Source organism: Crocodylus porosus, unplaced genomic scaffold (genome assembly GCF_001723895.1).
Source record: "Crocodylus porosus isolate Cpor-Errol unplaced genomic scaffold, CroPor_comp1, whole genome shotgun sequence".
NCBI lineage: Eukaryota > Metazoa > Chordata > Crocodylia > Crocodylidae > Crocodylus > Crocodylus porosus.
The window spans coordinates 64,122,171-64,137,354 of NW_017728909.1; the positions used below are offsets into that span (position 1 = coordinate 64,122,171).

General features: G+C 39.4%; 1 protein-coding gene across 1 annotated transcript in view; it reads right to left on the reverse strand.

The window, feature by feature from the left end:
* PCSK1 (proprotein convertase subtilisin/kexin type 1) overlaps positions 1-1,734 on the reverse strand; it is a 37,885-nt gene extending 36,151 nt beyond the window's left edge. The window contains exon 1 of the mRNA XM_019531715.1: positions 1,699-1,734. Coding sequence (XP_019387260.1) covers positions 1,699-1,734 — 36 coding nt within the window. The remainder of the gene's footprint in view (positions 1-1,698) is intronic.
* Between the last annotated feature and the right edge of the window lie 13,450 nt (positions 1,735-15,184).

Consider the following 15,184-nt stretch of genomic DNA (forward strand, 5'->3'; position numbering starts at 1 on the left):
GGGAAAGGCGGGGGCAACCAGCCAGTCCCCACCCAGGCGGCTGCCGGGAGCTGGAGCCCTGCGCGCGCCCACAAACCCAGCCCCGGCGGGGACAAGCTGTGGCCAAGTGGATGCCCGCTCCCCCTTGCTCTCATCCCATCTCATCTCCCCTCCGGAGAGCCCAGCCCGCGCCTCCCCCCGCCCCCGCCACAGATCGCTTGCTAGGAGCCAGCAGCCCAGAGGTAAACAAGGCAGCGGGGAGCTCGACCGGGAGAGCCCCAGGCTTCAAACCCGCCAACTTCGTTCGCTTCCCCGCTGCCCCGGCGCACAGCCCGCGCGCACGGCTGCACTGGAGGCAGCGGCGCGGTGCGGGCCAGGCCGGGCGTCCCTGTGCTAGTGCCACATCGTCCCGGGCACCCAGCAGACGCCAGGCACCTGCTGGAAGGCTTTCTCCCTCCCAAGAAGAACTCTTCACAACCCGTGGCATCCCAATGAGTTTGCCCGGCGTCCTAGGCATCCGTGGCTGTTCCTTGAGGGTGAGGAGGGGGCATTTCAATCACATAGGAAAAAGCCTGATCTTTAATACACGGCTAATATCTACTAAAGAGGTAAGGGCAGTTCCTAAGAACAGAGTGCAGCCGGAAAGAAAGAAACCCACATCTTCAGGGACTTCAGGGACGTAGGTAGAGTTTACATGACGGGTTTGTATGAGCTGGTTTGGCTGATCCTGCCTCAGGGACCAGCTGGCCTCTGGAGGTACCTCCCAGCCCGACTCCTCTCTGATTATTTGGGGGTTTCTGTTGCTATTTTATTCGGGGTCAGGAAGAGTCCCCCTCGGGCTTAGTTGGGGAAGACACCGAAGACTACAGGATCCCACCTGCCTTCAGCACAGGTTGACTCCACTGCAGCCCAAGGCGGGGCTCACATTTCAGCACCCCCAGGCTGGACAGCGACACATAGCCCCGCACCTCTGCGCGCCGCAGCCCCCGCCGGGTGAATCCCAGCTCCAGGCGGGCTGCTTTGGGTCTTTTCCGGTTTCTTTTCCTTTTCGTTGCATTTTTTTAAAATACTAAAACAGTCCTCGAGCTGGGAGGGAGTGTGTTGGCAGACGCCAGCAAGCGCCTACTCAAGGAGAACATATGGCTGCTATTTGTCTTGCAAACCCTAAAGAGTCATCCTGTGCTAAAAACTGGAAATGAGTAAAGATTTTGTCATCTCATTAGAAACAAAATCTTCCCGGCATGGTTTTATTTTTATTTTTTAAGCTCCCAGCCATCGTTGGGAGGAGCTGTGCTCAAATCAAAGCATCAATAAAAGAGAAAAGCTGGGAGAACAAAACATTTTTCAATTAAGCTAATAAGACAGGACCTACTGTGCAGTAATGCTTGATTAATACACATCATCCCCTGACACCTCCAACGCACCATAGGTATGCATTAATCTGCACCCCTACCCAGCCTGCTTATCTTTAAAATAAAGGTATCTTTAAAGGGACAATTGCTAATTTTTAAAATAATTGAATGGTGATTGTACCATATCAAATACTCCACATGATGCTGCTCCTTTGGTAAATATTGAAAATTGTTGTCTGTAAATTTAATTTCATCCTTTTACTCTCTGTTCATCATTTCCCCTCTCCTACCCCTGTTGCTGGTGTCATTTTCTTTCCTCTCTTCACAGCTCAGAATCTTTCCCTAAAACTAGTTGTTTTGCCCTCACCTTACCCACCAAGCATGAACCATCTGTCAACTCCATGTTATAGGTGAACAACTACATTTAGGACTGCTTCACATTCCCAATTTATTTGTATAAAGCCACAAAATACAGACAGAAGAACTGGGTACTTTAGGGATATAGCTGAATATGACATTTGTACACGCATTTACTTACTGACTGTCCATCTGTCTACCTCAAAAGCACACTACCCATTAGGTTTCAGTCTAGACCTGCTATTACACAAAATTAAATGATAGATATTCTTTTCAAAGACATTTTATTAACTTTATAACTAGAAAGTTCTACAGTGTCATAAGAAACGTTTATCTTACATGTTGAAGCACACATGGCCTATGAAACGTCAGAGAGCTGCTACAGTAGAAAGGTCAAATTTTGCCCTCTAATACAGTTGTGTGAGCTCACTGATGTTAAGTGAGTGAGTCACTGTCAAAGCAATATGGTGCAAGAACTAAAAAAAGTTGCTCTTAAATGTTAAAATGGCTGTTTTCTTAGCACTACTCTTGATCATTGCATTTATTGTCTATTTTATTGGACCATGAAACATGACAGCAATAGCAAGCTTACAGCAAAATCTCTCTCAGATCCAGAAGCAAACTTCTCATTTGATATATGGTTCTTCCACTACCTAATGAATCAGATACTGAGGTGCTCAGCATTCACAGCAATGAGCTCAGAATGAGTAGCTAGAATAATATGCAGTATACAGATAGTCTTGGAAGTGGTATTTTGCCATACGTATCTAAAAACAGAATTGTGTTCTTAGATGCTTATTATAAAATATAACTGACAATAGTAATATATCTACTTATGTGGAGGAACAACTTGTAATATTGGACAAGCCTATAATTTCTAGAACACTTTTCAAAGGAAAAGAAAGTAGCTTATAAATTTCAGAGAGGAAACTTGGGAGAGTGGTTTTGTATTCTTCAACTAAGCTCCTTAAACTACCACCATGTTTGAATGGCTTGTGATACCTCTAGTTATTCAACTGAGCTCCTCAGCATGGGAATGGTACTGAGGAAGAAAAGCAAAAGATGAAAAGAGGACTGAAAAAACAATAAATATAAAGTGCTTATTTACTTTGGTATCTATGGTCTCAATGCTGGAACTGATATCCCTTGCTTGGAGGGTCCCAGTGATTTCAGCAGGCCTTCACCTGAACACAGGTGCCCAGACATGTGGAGTGCCTGGTGAACTGAGGTTGACATGCTGAACAAATAAGGCACAAAGAAATGGAAAATTATTGAGGTTGGTGAAAGTAAAAAAAAAAAAAAGACTTTGGTAAGGGGGGTTATATTTACAAGAAAGCTGTAAGAGGTTTAGAGGGGCCAAGGCAGATGATGCAATTAATAAACTATAATACCCAGTCAAATAATACATTGGTATTCATACTGATATTTGGAAGGGGTATTTTTTATACTCCTGTTCATTAGGGTAATGTAGGCTGAGATTGTCAAAGCTGAATAGGGGAGTAGGATATATGTATGTATTAATTTGCATTCATTTGAAGCACCAATTAAACCAAGCATAGGATTTCTTCAGGTTCTTGAACTGAAGAATCCTTCTTCAAGGATTCTTTGTCTGATTGCTTTGCTCTGTTCTACTACATTGCTAAGGCCTTTCCTAATTGTTGTAATCACCCCAGTCACCACTTTGGTTTACCCAGATATTTCTTATTTTATTAGTATCAATATTAAAACATTGCAAACCCAAATTGCTCTTTGTTCCTGAATTCACATCAAATTTGACTGCAACTTGAGATATTTTTTCATACAAAATTTAAATAGCTCAATAGAGAGTGCGTATGTATAAGATATTAAGTCAAAGCTGGATAAGAGTGACTCAAATTAATGATAGAACTTCCATGAAAAATATGGGGATGGATAGCTATATCTCCTGGATTGTTTGCACTGGTTTGCAAAATACTGACATATTTGAATATGCTAAGCCTACTGGATATAATTTTGTTTGGGATTTCAATTAAATTCCCTGTAGAAAAAGAAATCCTGAACTGTGCTAGCAAATGGACTGTGTGCACACCGTTATGTGACCATGTAGCTAAGGAAGGATGTTGTTCAGCCCATTATACTCCTATCTAATAAAACTGCAATGTGAAAGGAGCAGCCTGCCTGACAGCATCAAGTGAATTCACGAATAATTGCTTCATGCTCCATAAACACCTTGGCCGTGTGCTGTTGTTTACGAGTGACAGATTTATTTATTTATGGATACCCAGGGGTAAGGTGGCTAAATATATGCCAGTGTACAAACACTGCAACAAATCACAGACAAAATTTCTTAATGTACCACTTCAATTTAACATAAAGACAAACTGATTGTCTTAGATCCTATTTTTTGTCTTCAACAAAGATTTGCTTCTTGAAGGACATAAGTAGATGTGCATAGATATGGACCTCTTGGCAGACAAATATTACTGAAAAGACTATTTTTTAGTCAGTAAGAAAAGAAAAATCATTATATCCCTTGAAGGGAAGATGGATTTTATCATGCAGGTGCACAAGGGGGAATCTGTTTATCAGTGCATTTGTAATATGTCTATCATTGTAGTATCTGAATACTTAAGGTGAAATCCTAACCCACTGAAGTCATTGGTAATTTTACCAGTGACTTCATTGGGGCCAGCATTATATTTCTTGGATCCTGATTTTGGTCTAATGTTGGTGCAAATCAAAAGTAACTGTTCAAAATTAGATACCTCGCTATAAGAGCCTATATCCTTTTCTCATTTTGCATGCTAATTAGTTGAGCATCCTTGGTTAGTTCCTTATCCTTTTGAATTCCTACTGTAGAATACCTCCCTCACAGGGATGTTTAAAGAAATATTTCATTAACATTTATTAAATTACTCTAAGATCCTCAGCTGAATGCCATGTTTAAAAAAGTCATTATACCCTGTTGATGAATTTTTTTGCTATTTTCTGTAATGGGGACAACTACCACTAACTTCAATGGGGCCAGGATTATACCTGGCTGATTTTTATTGTTTTTTGCATGCCTTTGCCTATATATCTGCAGCTGGAGCTATATTTTTGCACATTAATTTCTGAAGATACAAAATAAATGCTCCTTAAGAAAGAGGCCATTTTGAAATCCAGAACACACTGTCATATGTCCGTGCACATTAGTTGTGGTAAAGATAATATTAACTGTTTTAAAATCAGCAGCTTGATTTTCAGAGCTCCATTCATGATTCTATGGTTTAAATGCAAGCTGCAGCTGAGGTACTGTATCATCAATTAGGATCATCCTCATGCAGGATTGACTAAACCATCATAAACAGAAATTGCCTCTATCAAATTGTTTAAAAATTGAATGAAAAACTGGCCCTAAATAACATTTAAATTGGTGAGCAATAGGAGTGAAAAAGCAAACTATACTTTAAATACTGTAATATTGAGAAATATGGAACAACCAATATATATCTGGATAGTCTTAGGAATTACTCTGGGTAGCTATCACAATCAAGAAACATACAGACAGTTTGAGTTGTAAGTGAAGAAAAAAGACTTCAAAATAGCCATCTGGGAAATTGAAGAAATCATTTTCTAATAGATGCAGTAAGTACTGATACTACTAAGGACTGAGTGAACTGGCCTAGATATTTTTAATAACTGTATAGTAGCCATGATCCTCCCAAACATCTGCAGCTTCCATTGACTTTACTGAGAATTGCAGGTGCTTAACATTGCTCAGGATCAGGTCAGTTTATTTGTTAATTCTTAAGGACCTTATGTAGAAGATCTGATCTATGTATTGCACTTGATTAATGTTATAATGGAGTACATGTCTTTAACACAATCACCTGAAGAAACAGTATTATTCTAAGCTGCCATGGTGAAATATTAAATCTAGTTCACAGGAACGTAGATCAGTCTTTTTCTATATTGATTTTTTTCTTCCAAAAACTTAAGAGTTAGAAGTGGAAACATGTATTGATATCTTTCTCAGTATCCAGAGACCTAAAATCTCCCCTCACCAGCTATACTTTCCATCACTGCATAAATTATACCTCTAACATTCATGCATGGATATGTTGCTTGAAAGAAGTTATATTTTCCTGAGTATTATCTGAGGAAAAATAAAATGTTGAAACAGTGAATGAAAGCTGATGTCATTGGTTCTGTGCCTCTCTTTGAACAGAAATGAATTTGCTAAATGATAAAGTCATAGTTCAACCAACTGAAGTAGAAAAGAAATTGCTATTTGTTTTATAAAGGAAATTTATTATTAACTGCTATATTGAGTTAATCTCCAACACATCTCCAAACACATGAGCTTTATATTGTGTGGGTGAAACTCATCCCTTTTTTGCAGATGCCGAAACAAGACATCACGTGGACAATTTACACACCTGAATTATTTGGCTTTGACCTTCTGTAGAATCTCAGTACTGGGGTGAATTTGACACAAGATCAGTAATATATTTAATATATTGATGCACTTTATTCTCTGTTTTTGGTATGGACTGTTATAGACCAGTAAACTGGTATAGCCCAGTAAACTTGTAAGGCCAGATCCATTGCTGGTATCATCAGGTGCAATTCCATTGATATCCCAAGAACTGCGCCCATTTACACCAACAACACATTTGATCCATACGATTTCCATACAAGGTATCCCTCAACATACACTATGAGTTACAACCTGATAGAGGCAATACATCTGGCAAAGTGAGAAGCCTACCAACATCTCTGAATGGCAGCCTATAATTTAAAAGTATTAGTTACAAGAACATAATCAAAATGCACAGGAATAGAACAGTGAGACCTGGCAAAGTGAGGTCTCACTGTTCTGTTCCTCAATCATCAAAATCATCAAAATCAAAACACTACAAAAGAAGCTCCAAAGGTAAAATAATATGTCCTGATCTTTGCATATCTTGGAGAAGAATATAGTGTGGGTCAATGACAGAAACTTTTATAATAAAGACAAAGGGCAGGCAAAAAATTGCTTTATTTCTGATGTCAATAAGAACTTCAAAATCCAGTCAGGTTTGCTAAAAGGTTCACAAACACCAGCATTTTATCATCATTTTGTGTGAAAGAAATATTATTTATAAACGACAATTATAGGTATCCAAGACATCTCTGGGAAACAATCACAAAGTGAAACACACAGGACAAATTAATTGGTGTAACTTCACACATGGAACAAAACTGTTTATTTTTACCTGCTTACTGTGGGCATTCTTTCATTAATTAGGCTCCATGGCTACTTGTACACGCCACGGGAGTTTACTTCAGTTTAATTCTCCCTAAATTGAAGCAGTGGGTTTTTAGAAACACCATTTCAATTTATGGAGTATTAAACTGGAGTAAACCCCCATGGTGTGTACACAAGGGTTGGGCCAGATCCTTACCTGCCTCTCTGGCGGTGGTGGGGGGTTGGGAGGTGGGAGCTGCCAGCAGGCTGAGCAGTCCCTGAGCTGCTGGGGGGGCTGGTGCTTCCCTCTACAGCAGTGGTGGCAGTGCTCCCCAGATGGCATCTGCCCGCAGGCTCCTGGCCTGGGTGGTCTTACAGGGCACTGGAAACATGGAGTGCAGCACCAGCCCCCCTGCAGCTGTGGAGGGAAGCCCTGGGCCCCCAAGCAGCTCAGGCAGGCTCTGGGGATGGAAAAAAAAAAAAAATCATGCTCATGGGTTTGGTTTTTTTCCTCAGTCTAGCCTGCCTGCACAGGCTGCCGCTGGGTTGCCTGCATGAGCTGCCTGCATAGCCCCTAAGCTGCACAGGGCCTGGTGCTTCCCTCTGTGGCTGTTGCACTTTTTTAGGTAGCAAACTAAAACACCTTGGAGGTGTTTTATTTTGCTACTTCCCAAAGTCATTTAAAGCGCAATACGGCACCCACAATATAAACAGCAACACCATTAAAGCAGTGCAAAAGGGCATTAAGGCCACTTTAAAGCCCAATTTTGTGGCATGTACAAAGGCTCACAAGATTAAAATAGTTTTCTTTCTTCGTGGGCAAATTGCTACTAGCTTAGGTGATAAGTAAGAAAAACTTTATTTATAAGGACAATGGAGAAAAATTGATAGGTTAATTGGTATTCTTTTGCTTTTTGTTGTTGGTATCAAATGCCAAGTAGCTGGGTCACTGCAAGCATGCAGCTGCCATGTTATACAGCCAATATAGAGGTTTATACACTATAAGCCTTGTTCTCAGTGCAGCAGGGTGGGGCCAGAGCTAAGAACCCCACCTTTTTGTCCAAAGATAAATGTTACATAGCTCCTCATATAAGAGCTTCTAACACTGTAGCCATTGCACACTCGTAATCATAGAATCATAAAAAATAGGAATAGAAGGGACCTCAGGAAGCCACCCAATCCAATACCCTACTCCAGGCAGGATCATCTTTTTCTAAACAATCCTATGCAAGTGCTCATCTAATCTGCTCTTAAAATGTCCAAGGATGGAGATTACACATCCTCCCTGCCTAGCCTGTTCCAATGCTTAACCCCCACCCCAGTGAGAAAGATCTTCTTAATATCAAACCTAAATTTCTCTTGCTGCAATTTAAGACTACTGTCTTGTCCCTTGTGACGCCAGAGAATAATCCATTTCCTTCCACTTTATAACTAGCATTCAGGTATTTGAACACTGTTATCAAATCCCTCCCCTTAATTTACAGCAGCATGCATGCTGTTCTAACTCAGCACACAGTGGAAATGATACATAGAAGTACAACCTGTTGGTCAAGGGAATCTTGTATCAATTTTGCACTATGCCTCCGACTCAGTCTGAGGACTCTGAAAGCATAAAGGGTGCATGTATGTGTGTGGGTGGGGAGGGGGTAGTCCAATAAAGGTAGAGCCTTAAAATAACTCCTTTTTATTTTTCTCTCAAGCTGTCTGATTTCAATGTATTAGAACAGATGAAGGATTTGCTGTGAAAATGTTATAGAAAGTGAAAGCTACTATTGCCAAGTTCACCTCACCTCTGTTTTAGTCACTGATTTTGTAAAAGAAGTATTTAGAGGAGTTAAATGGTTTCTAATTAAAAGCAAGATGTTATGTTGTAAAGGTTAAAAATGATCATGCTCACTGGTGTCAGAATCAGTTTTATGTCACAGCTTTAATATAAGTTAATACCAATTAACAAATGGCAGAATTTTTTTTGTACTAAATGTTACATTTACTCTTAATTTGCTAAATCAGATCAAGGGATTAAATAAATGCAGTGGCCAAAAAATTTAATTTGGTAACTGAAAAGTTGTCTGTAGTGGTCCATGTGGCATAATTATTTAAATACGAAAAGAGCTGTCCTGCCTAGATTTAATTTGGCATTATACCAAAGCACACTTCTAAAAAACATTCTTTTTACCAGCACTGTTTCTTTTTCTGCTGGAGCTGACACTACAAAGTAATTGAAGGATAATATAAAAGAAGCCATATGTGTAGGCAATCACAAAGAATATAGGAAACACCTGTTTTTACTTCAATTACTGCCTGCAAACTAATAGCGCATGTTTATTTTGGGGGCATTAAATTTGCTTGTGTAATAGTGCATGACACATTTTCAGGTTTACTGCAGATGAACACTGAGAATAGCTAATAGTATCTGAATAAATGAAACACAAACATGCCCTCCCAGTCATACATGCAATTGAATATGGGCCTAATGACACCACACATTACACATTGCACGCACTGTGTGCGAGCAGGAAGCAGTTGGTGAACAAACTTAATCTTTCCATTCGTAGCAACCTGTCTACTTTTGTTTACTTAAAGTCTCAAATTAATTCAACCAAAAGTCATGGAAAATGCACAGGCAAGGCTATGTAAAATGCAAAAGAAATTGACAAACAGGAGGAATGGTATTGTGAGAAGGGAGCAAAGCATAAAAATGGTACAATTTGAATTTTAGACATTCAGTAAAAGTAAGAAAAAAGATTAGTCTTCTGCCACTTAATATAAAATGTAACAATATTAACAGTAGTTATAACCGGTTAAAAATAGTGAAATAATTATATGGGAACTTTTAAAAGTTGTTTCCACTGACAAGATTTGAAATTAATAGTTTAGGATCTTACATTTTTTGTTAATATTTTATACAGTTTTAATCAAAACTTGATGAGTTTTTATATACCTCAGTTTCAAATTGTTGCATTTCAGTACAGCTCATAATGGTTCTAGTAAGAATGTAAACAGCCTTGAACATTTTAAACTTTGATTAAATGGTGCAGAAGGATGAAATCAAAACAACCATTTCATGATTAATCTAATTTAAAACAAGAACATTCAATGCAAAAAGCTTTGAGAAACCCAAACACATACATACCTCTTACATAGTGCTTTTTATCCATAGATTTAGTAGATACATTTTTTCATAGTCTACATGCAGAGTGGTCAATAAGTAATGGAGAGGGAAAAGGAAAGGAAGAGAAAGACAAAAATGGTGAAGAAAACAGAATTAGCTGGGAAAACTACACATTTGTGAGAAAGGTGGAAAGAAATGAAAAAATATATATATTTACTAGTTTCCCAGAAATAAAAAACAATCATTAATCTTTTCAAGAATGTTTTCAACAAAAATGAAAGAAAATCAATAACATTTTGAGAAAATTTTGCAAAGAATTAAAAAAATCCATTTTCTTGAAAGTTTTCATTTTGGAGAAAAGGGCATTCATTATTCAATAATCACACATTTTATTAAACAGTGTTTTAGGTGACCTTTTAATAGAATCTGAATGACTTATCTTATGCAAAGCTTTTTGTGGGTGATAGACTTTATTGGACCAAATAAATGGTTGGCATAGACTTAGATAAGCTTTTGAATGCAGTGCATTCTTCTTCAGGTCTGAGGAAAAAGGCACAAGGATTGAAAACAGTCTGCTAGTCTATAAAATTATTTGGTGCAAATTTTTTTACTAGTGTAAGACTCCTAGAAGTTGTGGGCATTTAAGGTTGTATGAGAACTCTTTTTCCTACAGCAGAAAGTTTTATTTGTCAATGCATTAAGACTTTGTCATTACACTAAACTGAAATACAGGCATGCGTTTTTCATTTCTACTTTCAATGGTGTTGATGTGCAGTCCATCCAGCTCGCTCTTATATCATATCTATTACCATGAGACCTAACTGCTACAGAGGTGGCTCCAGTTAAATGTCTCTAAGGTTCATGGTAAGTTGCACCAATTTAACTGTGCATTTAAAAAGAGTAAATTTAAACAGATTAACTTAAACCAGATTAAATTCCACTGTGGAACACATTTGGTTTAAAACAAACTTTAGCCTAAGTTAGGCATAGATTTAAATGAAGCCAAAATAATTGCTCAAACTGAAATAAACATGTCCAGATGGGAGTTTGTACCAATACAATAAAATAGCATCAGCTTGTGTATATGCCTGCATGGGAGCTTCGGTCTTCCCCATATTATCCAAACTGCATTATTAAGAAGCACTTAGAAATCCACATCCTGTGTTCTGAACCTTTCAATGGTGACGTGCATACCTTTATCTACAGTGTAAGTCAAGTGTTGATTGATATCAAATTATGAAAATCTTAAATGAAAAGATTGAACTAGACCACAGGTTTTAAATACTCTTGAAGATGAGGTTCAACATTAGAAAATCAATTACAGTACTAAGGAAGGCATTTACAACAACCAGGCTTGCTATTTACATCCCAGCCCAGTGCATATGTAGTTCTTCACAAACACCTCTGGTAGCAGCATAGGCACACAGCCAGGTGCTTGGGCTAAAGTGGAAGTGGTGACTTCTGGCTGCTGTTGCAATCGCAAACATGAAAGTATGGCTGCCAGCAACAGCTGCTTTTTTTTTCCCCCTCCAAGTTGGCATCTGGGACAGCTGCCCCTACCACTAGGGTAACCATATGTCTTGGACTGGCCGGGACAGTCCTAGTTTTCAGAGGCTGGTCCCAGCTGGCTGGGGAAAATTAAAATGAGCAGCTCAGGCATGGAGTAAGGAGGCAGAGCATCATGAGCTGTGAAATAGCAAGCCCCAGCAGACAGCAAAATTGCCCTAATAGGCTTGCTTGATTAATGGAATGACCATTAAAAAGGGGATTGTTAACACCTGTGAAGAAAACAAGGGGTCATTAACGGGCCACTGACTCCTTAACTGCTGTAATAGTAATACCAGTGGTGCTCTGCCTCTGCTTCTGCCTATAGCAGCCCAGGAGGAGGGAGGGGGACAATGTCCTGGATTTCACATTGTCCCATATGGTCACCCTTCCTATCACCCCCTTAGTTACGTCACTGACTTCTGATGATCTATGCCACTAGGAAATATCTTTACTGGGGTTTGTTTGTTTCATATTACCCAAAGTGAATAAGGAGTATTTTGACATTGTGGAATACATTTCCTAGATATGGCATTCAACTACAGAATTTTCCATAGCAGATCAGAAGAACAGTACACTGAAACTGGTATGATGTCTTCAGCAGTGACCTGTAACTGATATGTCAGGGGCAAAAAAAAAAGAAAAAATCCTGACGTGAAGCTAGTCAATTGTGAAATACTGTAGGTGGTGGAAGGTGCAAGGGTCTCTCTCACCCCTGTGGGAAGTGGTGTTATATATGTTTTTAAGTATTTAATCACTGTGGCTTAATATATGCGTTACAGTTTTGTCTAGAGACCTCAATCAGGGATCTGTTCCCCAGTGTGCTAGATGCTGTACAAATATATTATAAAAAGACTATTCCTCCCCCGAAACTGGTTATGGGCAAAAGCTCTGTGCATTGCCTTAAATGTGCTCCCACGGAAGTCAAACGTTAACCTTCCCACTGACTTTTATATGGGCAGATTTAAAGCAATACTAAGAGGTTTTGAAAGTCCTTGACTTATATCAATGGAGATAGGACTTCATCCTTGGTAAAATAGATGTCTAAATATTTTATTATTATTAACATGAATTTCTGAAAATATTAGCATTGGTCATAAAGCACAGGCCACGTCCAAATTCCTTTCTCTACATTGAAATGCCTGGCCTTACTTCAACTCAGGTATGTGTAAAGTCACAAAGTGGGTTAAAAGATGATGCAGGGACCCTTCTGTTCCTGGGAAAGTAGCTCCATAAGCACTAGTTCTCTAAAAAGGTGCAGGAGAAGGGCTGACTGGGTATGGAAGAGAACACCTGCAATGCAGGTGCTGGCGTGGCAAGAGATACCCATAGCATAGATTCAGGAAGTCTCTAGGAGGAAGTATATGCCCCCTGTAGGCAGGGGCTGGTTTTAAAATCGACCATTAAACTCCATAACTTCTTCAGATAAATTCTACTCAGTGACTGCAGATGGTTTGAAGAAGCATTTCCTTTTATTAGTTATAAATGTATCTGCTTTAAATGTCACCAAATGACTCATTCTCATACTGCATCAGGGGGTAGCCAAGAATGAAAGAGAAGGAGTAGTTTCTTTATAAGATTAAATAAAGTATCCCCATTAAGCTCCCTCTAAATCCTCTTTTTCATATTAAATTATCCAAGATATTTCTCTCTCCTATATGCAAAGCACTACAGTGCCTCTAGCTTTATCTATGAAAGGGGTCCAAAGAGCAATCTTATCTATCTATGATCTTTTCTGAGATAAGCAAAACAAATCTGAGCACAATTTTCTGAAGGACTTAACCTCTGAGATAGAACAAGTTTCAATACAGTTCCCTACAGGCGCAATCTTTGTAATTCCAGTGGGAGCTGAAAGCACTCAACATCTTCCAGGATGATGAGGCATCACCCTTGGCAAAATTATACCTGCCAGGAAATTTGTTAACTGAAATATCCATGGAAATCAGACAAGGCAAATAAACAGAGACAAGGCAAATAAATTTAAAATCTAAAATAAAAGTGAATGAATAATCTTGTTAGAATTCTGTCAACAATAGCCAGTCATCATGCTTAGTAACTATCCAGGGACTAGTCTCTTCCAGAGGATATGATAATGATAATGTTGCTGCAGTGTCTGGACATAAATGTTTAAAGTTTCCCCTTTCCCTTCAAAGTATATAAATATATAGCGGTTTAATAAACTCTTTCCTTTCTGAAACAGGCTATTATGGACAGTGTGTTTTTCTAGGCTGATTTCCATCCACCATCTCTTTTGTCTTTTGTTAAACAAAAAGAGAATGTTTGCTGTGTGTCACATGTTTGAACAAGGCTCCATATACAGATTTATTTAGTTAAATTTCAGAGTGAAGCTGATTTCAAATACAAGAAGGTACTTCTACTCAGCCCCTCACTGGTTGCAGAGTCTAGTTTTTTCAGTTTAATATCCAGATTTTCCAGTTTAATGACAACCTTTTCATCTTAATTATATTGGCAACATCTCCACTCAGGTCATCCTGAATAATTTTCTTGGGTTTTTTGTTTTTGTTTGCCAATAAGAGCAATACAGTGGTTTGCAGGTTCCTTGGCGGGGGGGGGGTGTGTATAAAATCAGCATGAAGTCATGTTGCTAGGCAGAAAGAAAAATCAATACAGAAGTCAAGCCACATCAGCCTATTTCTGAATTTCTGTGAGCATTCACTTTCTCTGTATCTCTGTTTTTAAAGGCTCTTTCTCCTATTAGAATGTAAGCATAGCAATTGGTATTATTTGGTATTATTTACAACACATCATATTCTGCAGGTATTTCCATCATATAATACATCTAAGTTTACATTATTTGGGTGAAATATACCACCGTGGTGAATCCTGTATGTGCTATCTCCATCATTGGCGACATGTAGGGAGTGCACATGGGTGCATGCCCACCCCCTGAATGTGGCAATGCACCCCCTGCAAAAAGGTGCTGCTGACACTGCAGGCAGTCGCCGCTTTCCACCTCCCCACCTCACTGCTGACACCACCAGTGGCGTTTACAGGTGGTCCATGATTGCCGTTGGCTGCTGCCAACACTGCCAGGGGTATCTGAGGGTGGTCACCAACTACTGGTTGGCACTTGCCACTCCCACCCTGCCATTGACTGCACTGCGTTTTTCTGTGGGAGCTTCCCACTTACCACCACCATGCTCCCACCACCGACAGCGCTGCTGCCACCTGCAGGAGCTCACTGTGCCCCCTCAGCCTCCAGGGGCATGCAGTATTCATGATCTCCATGATTAAGTGGCTATCCCCAATTATAGTGATCATACTGTCCTGCGCCTTTAGTAGAGGCCTCCTTCCACTAAACAACCAACTTCTGTAATGTATGTAGTCACATAAAGTAAAACATTATTTTGAAAATTGTGGCGTCACCTAAAAGTGATATACCAATTGCCAGTGGAAAGATAACATAGATTTACTACAACTGAAGAAATAAAGAAGAATTTTTTTTCCTCAGGTTGGAATTTTATTTATTAAGGGCTTTAACTAAAGGAATAGCTCTACTAACTGTAGAAACATTAAGATTTTGTGAACAGTGAAATGTGGGGCTGCATTTCCTGTCATACACAGCAGAATCACATCAGTCACTCCTCTCCCTCTGACAAACCATGGCAAAGACAGCAATGTCTCAAC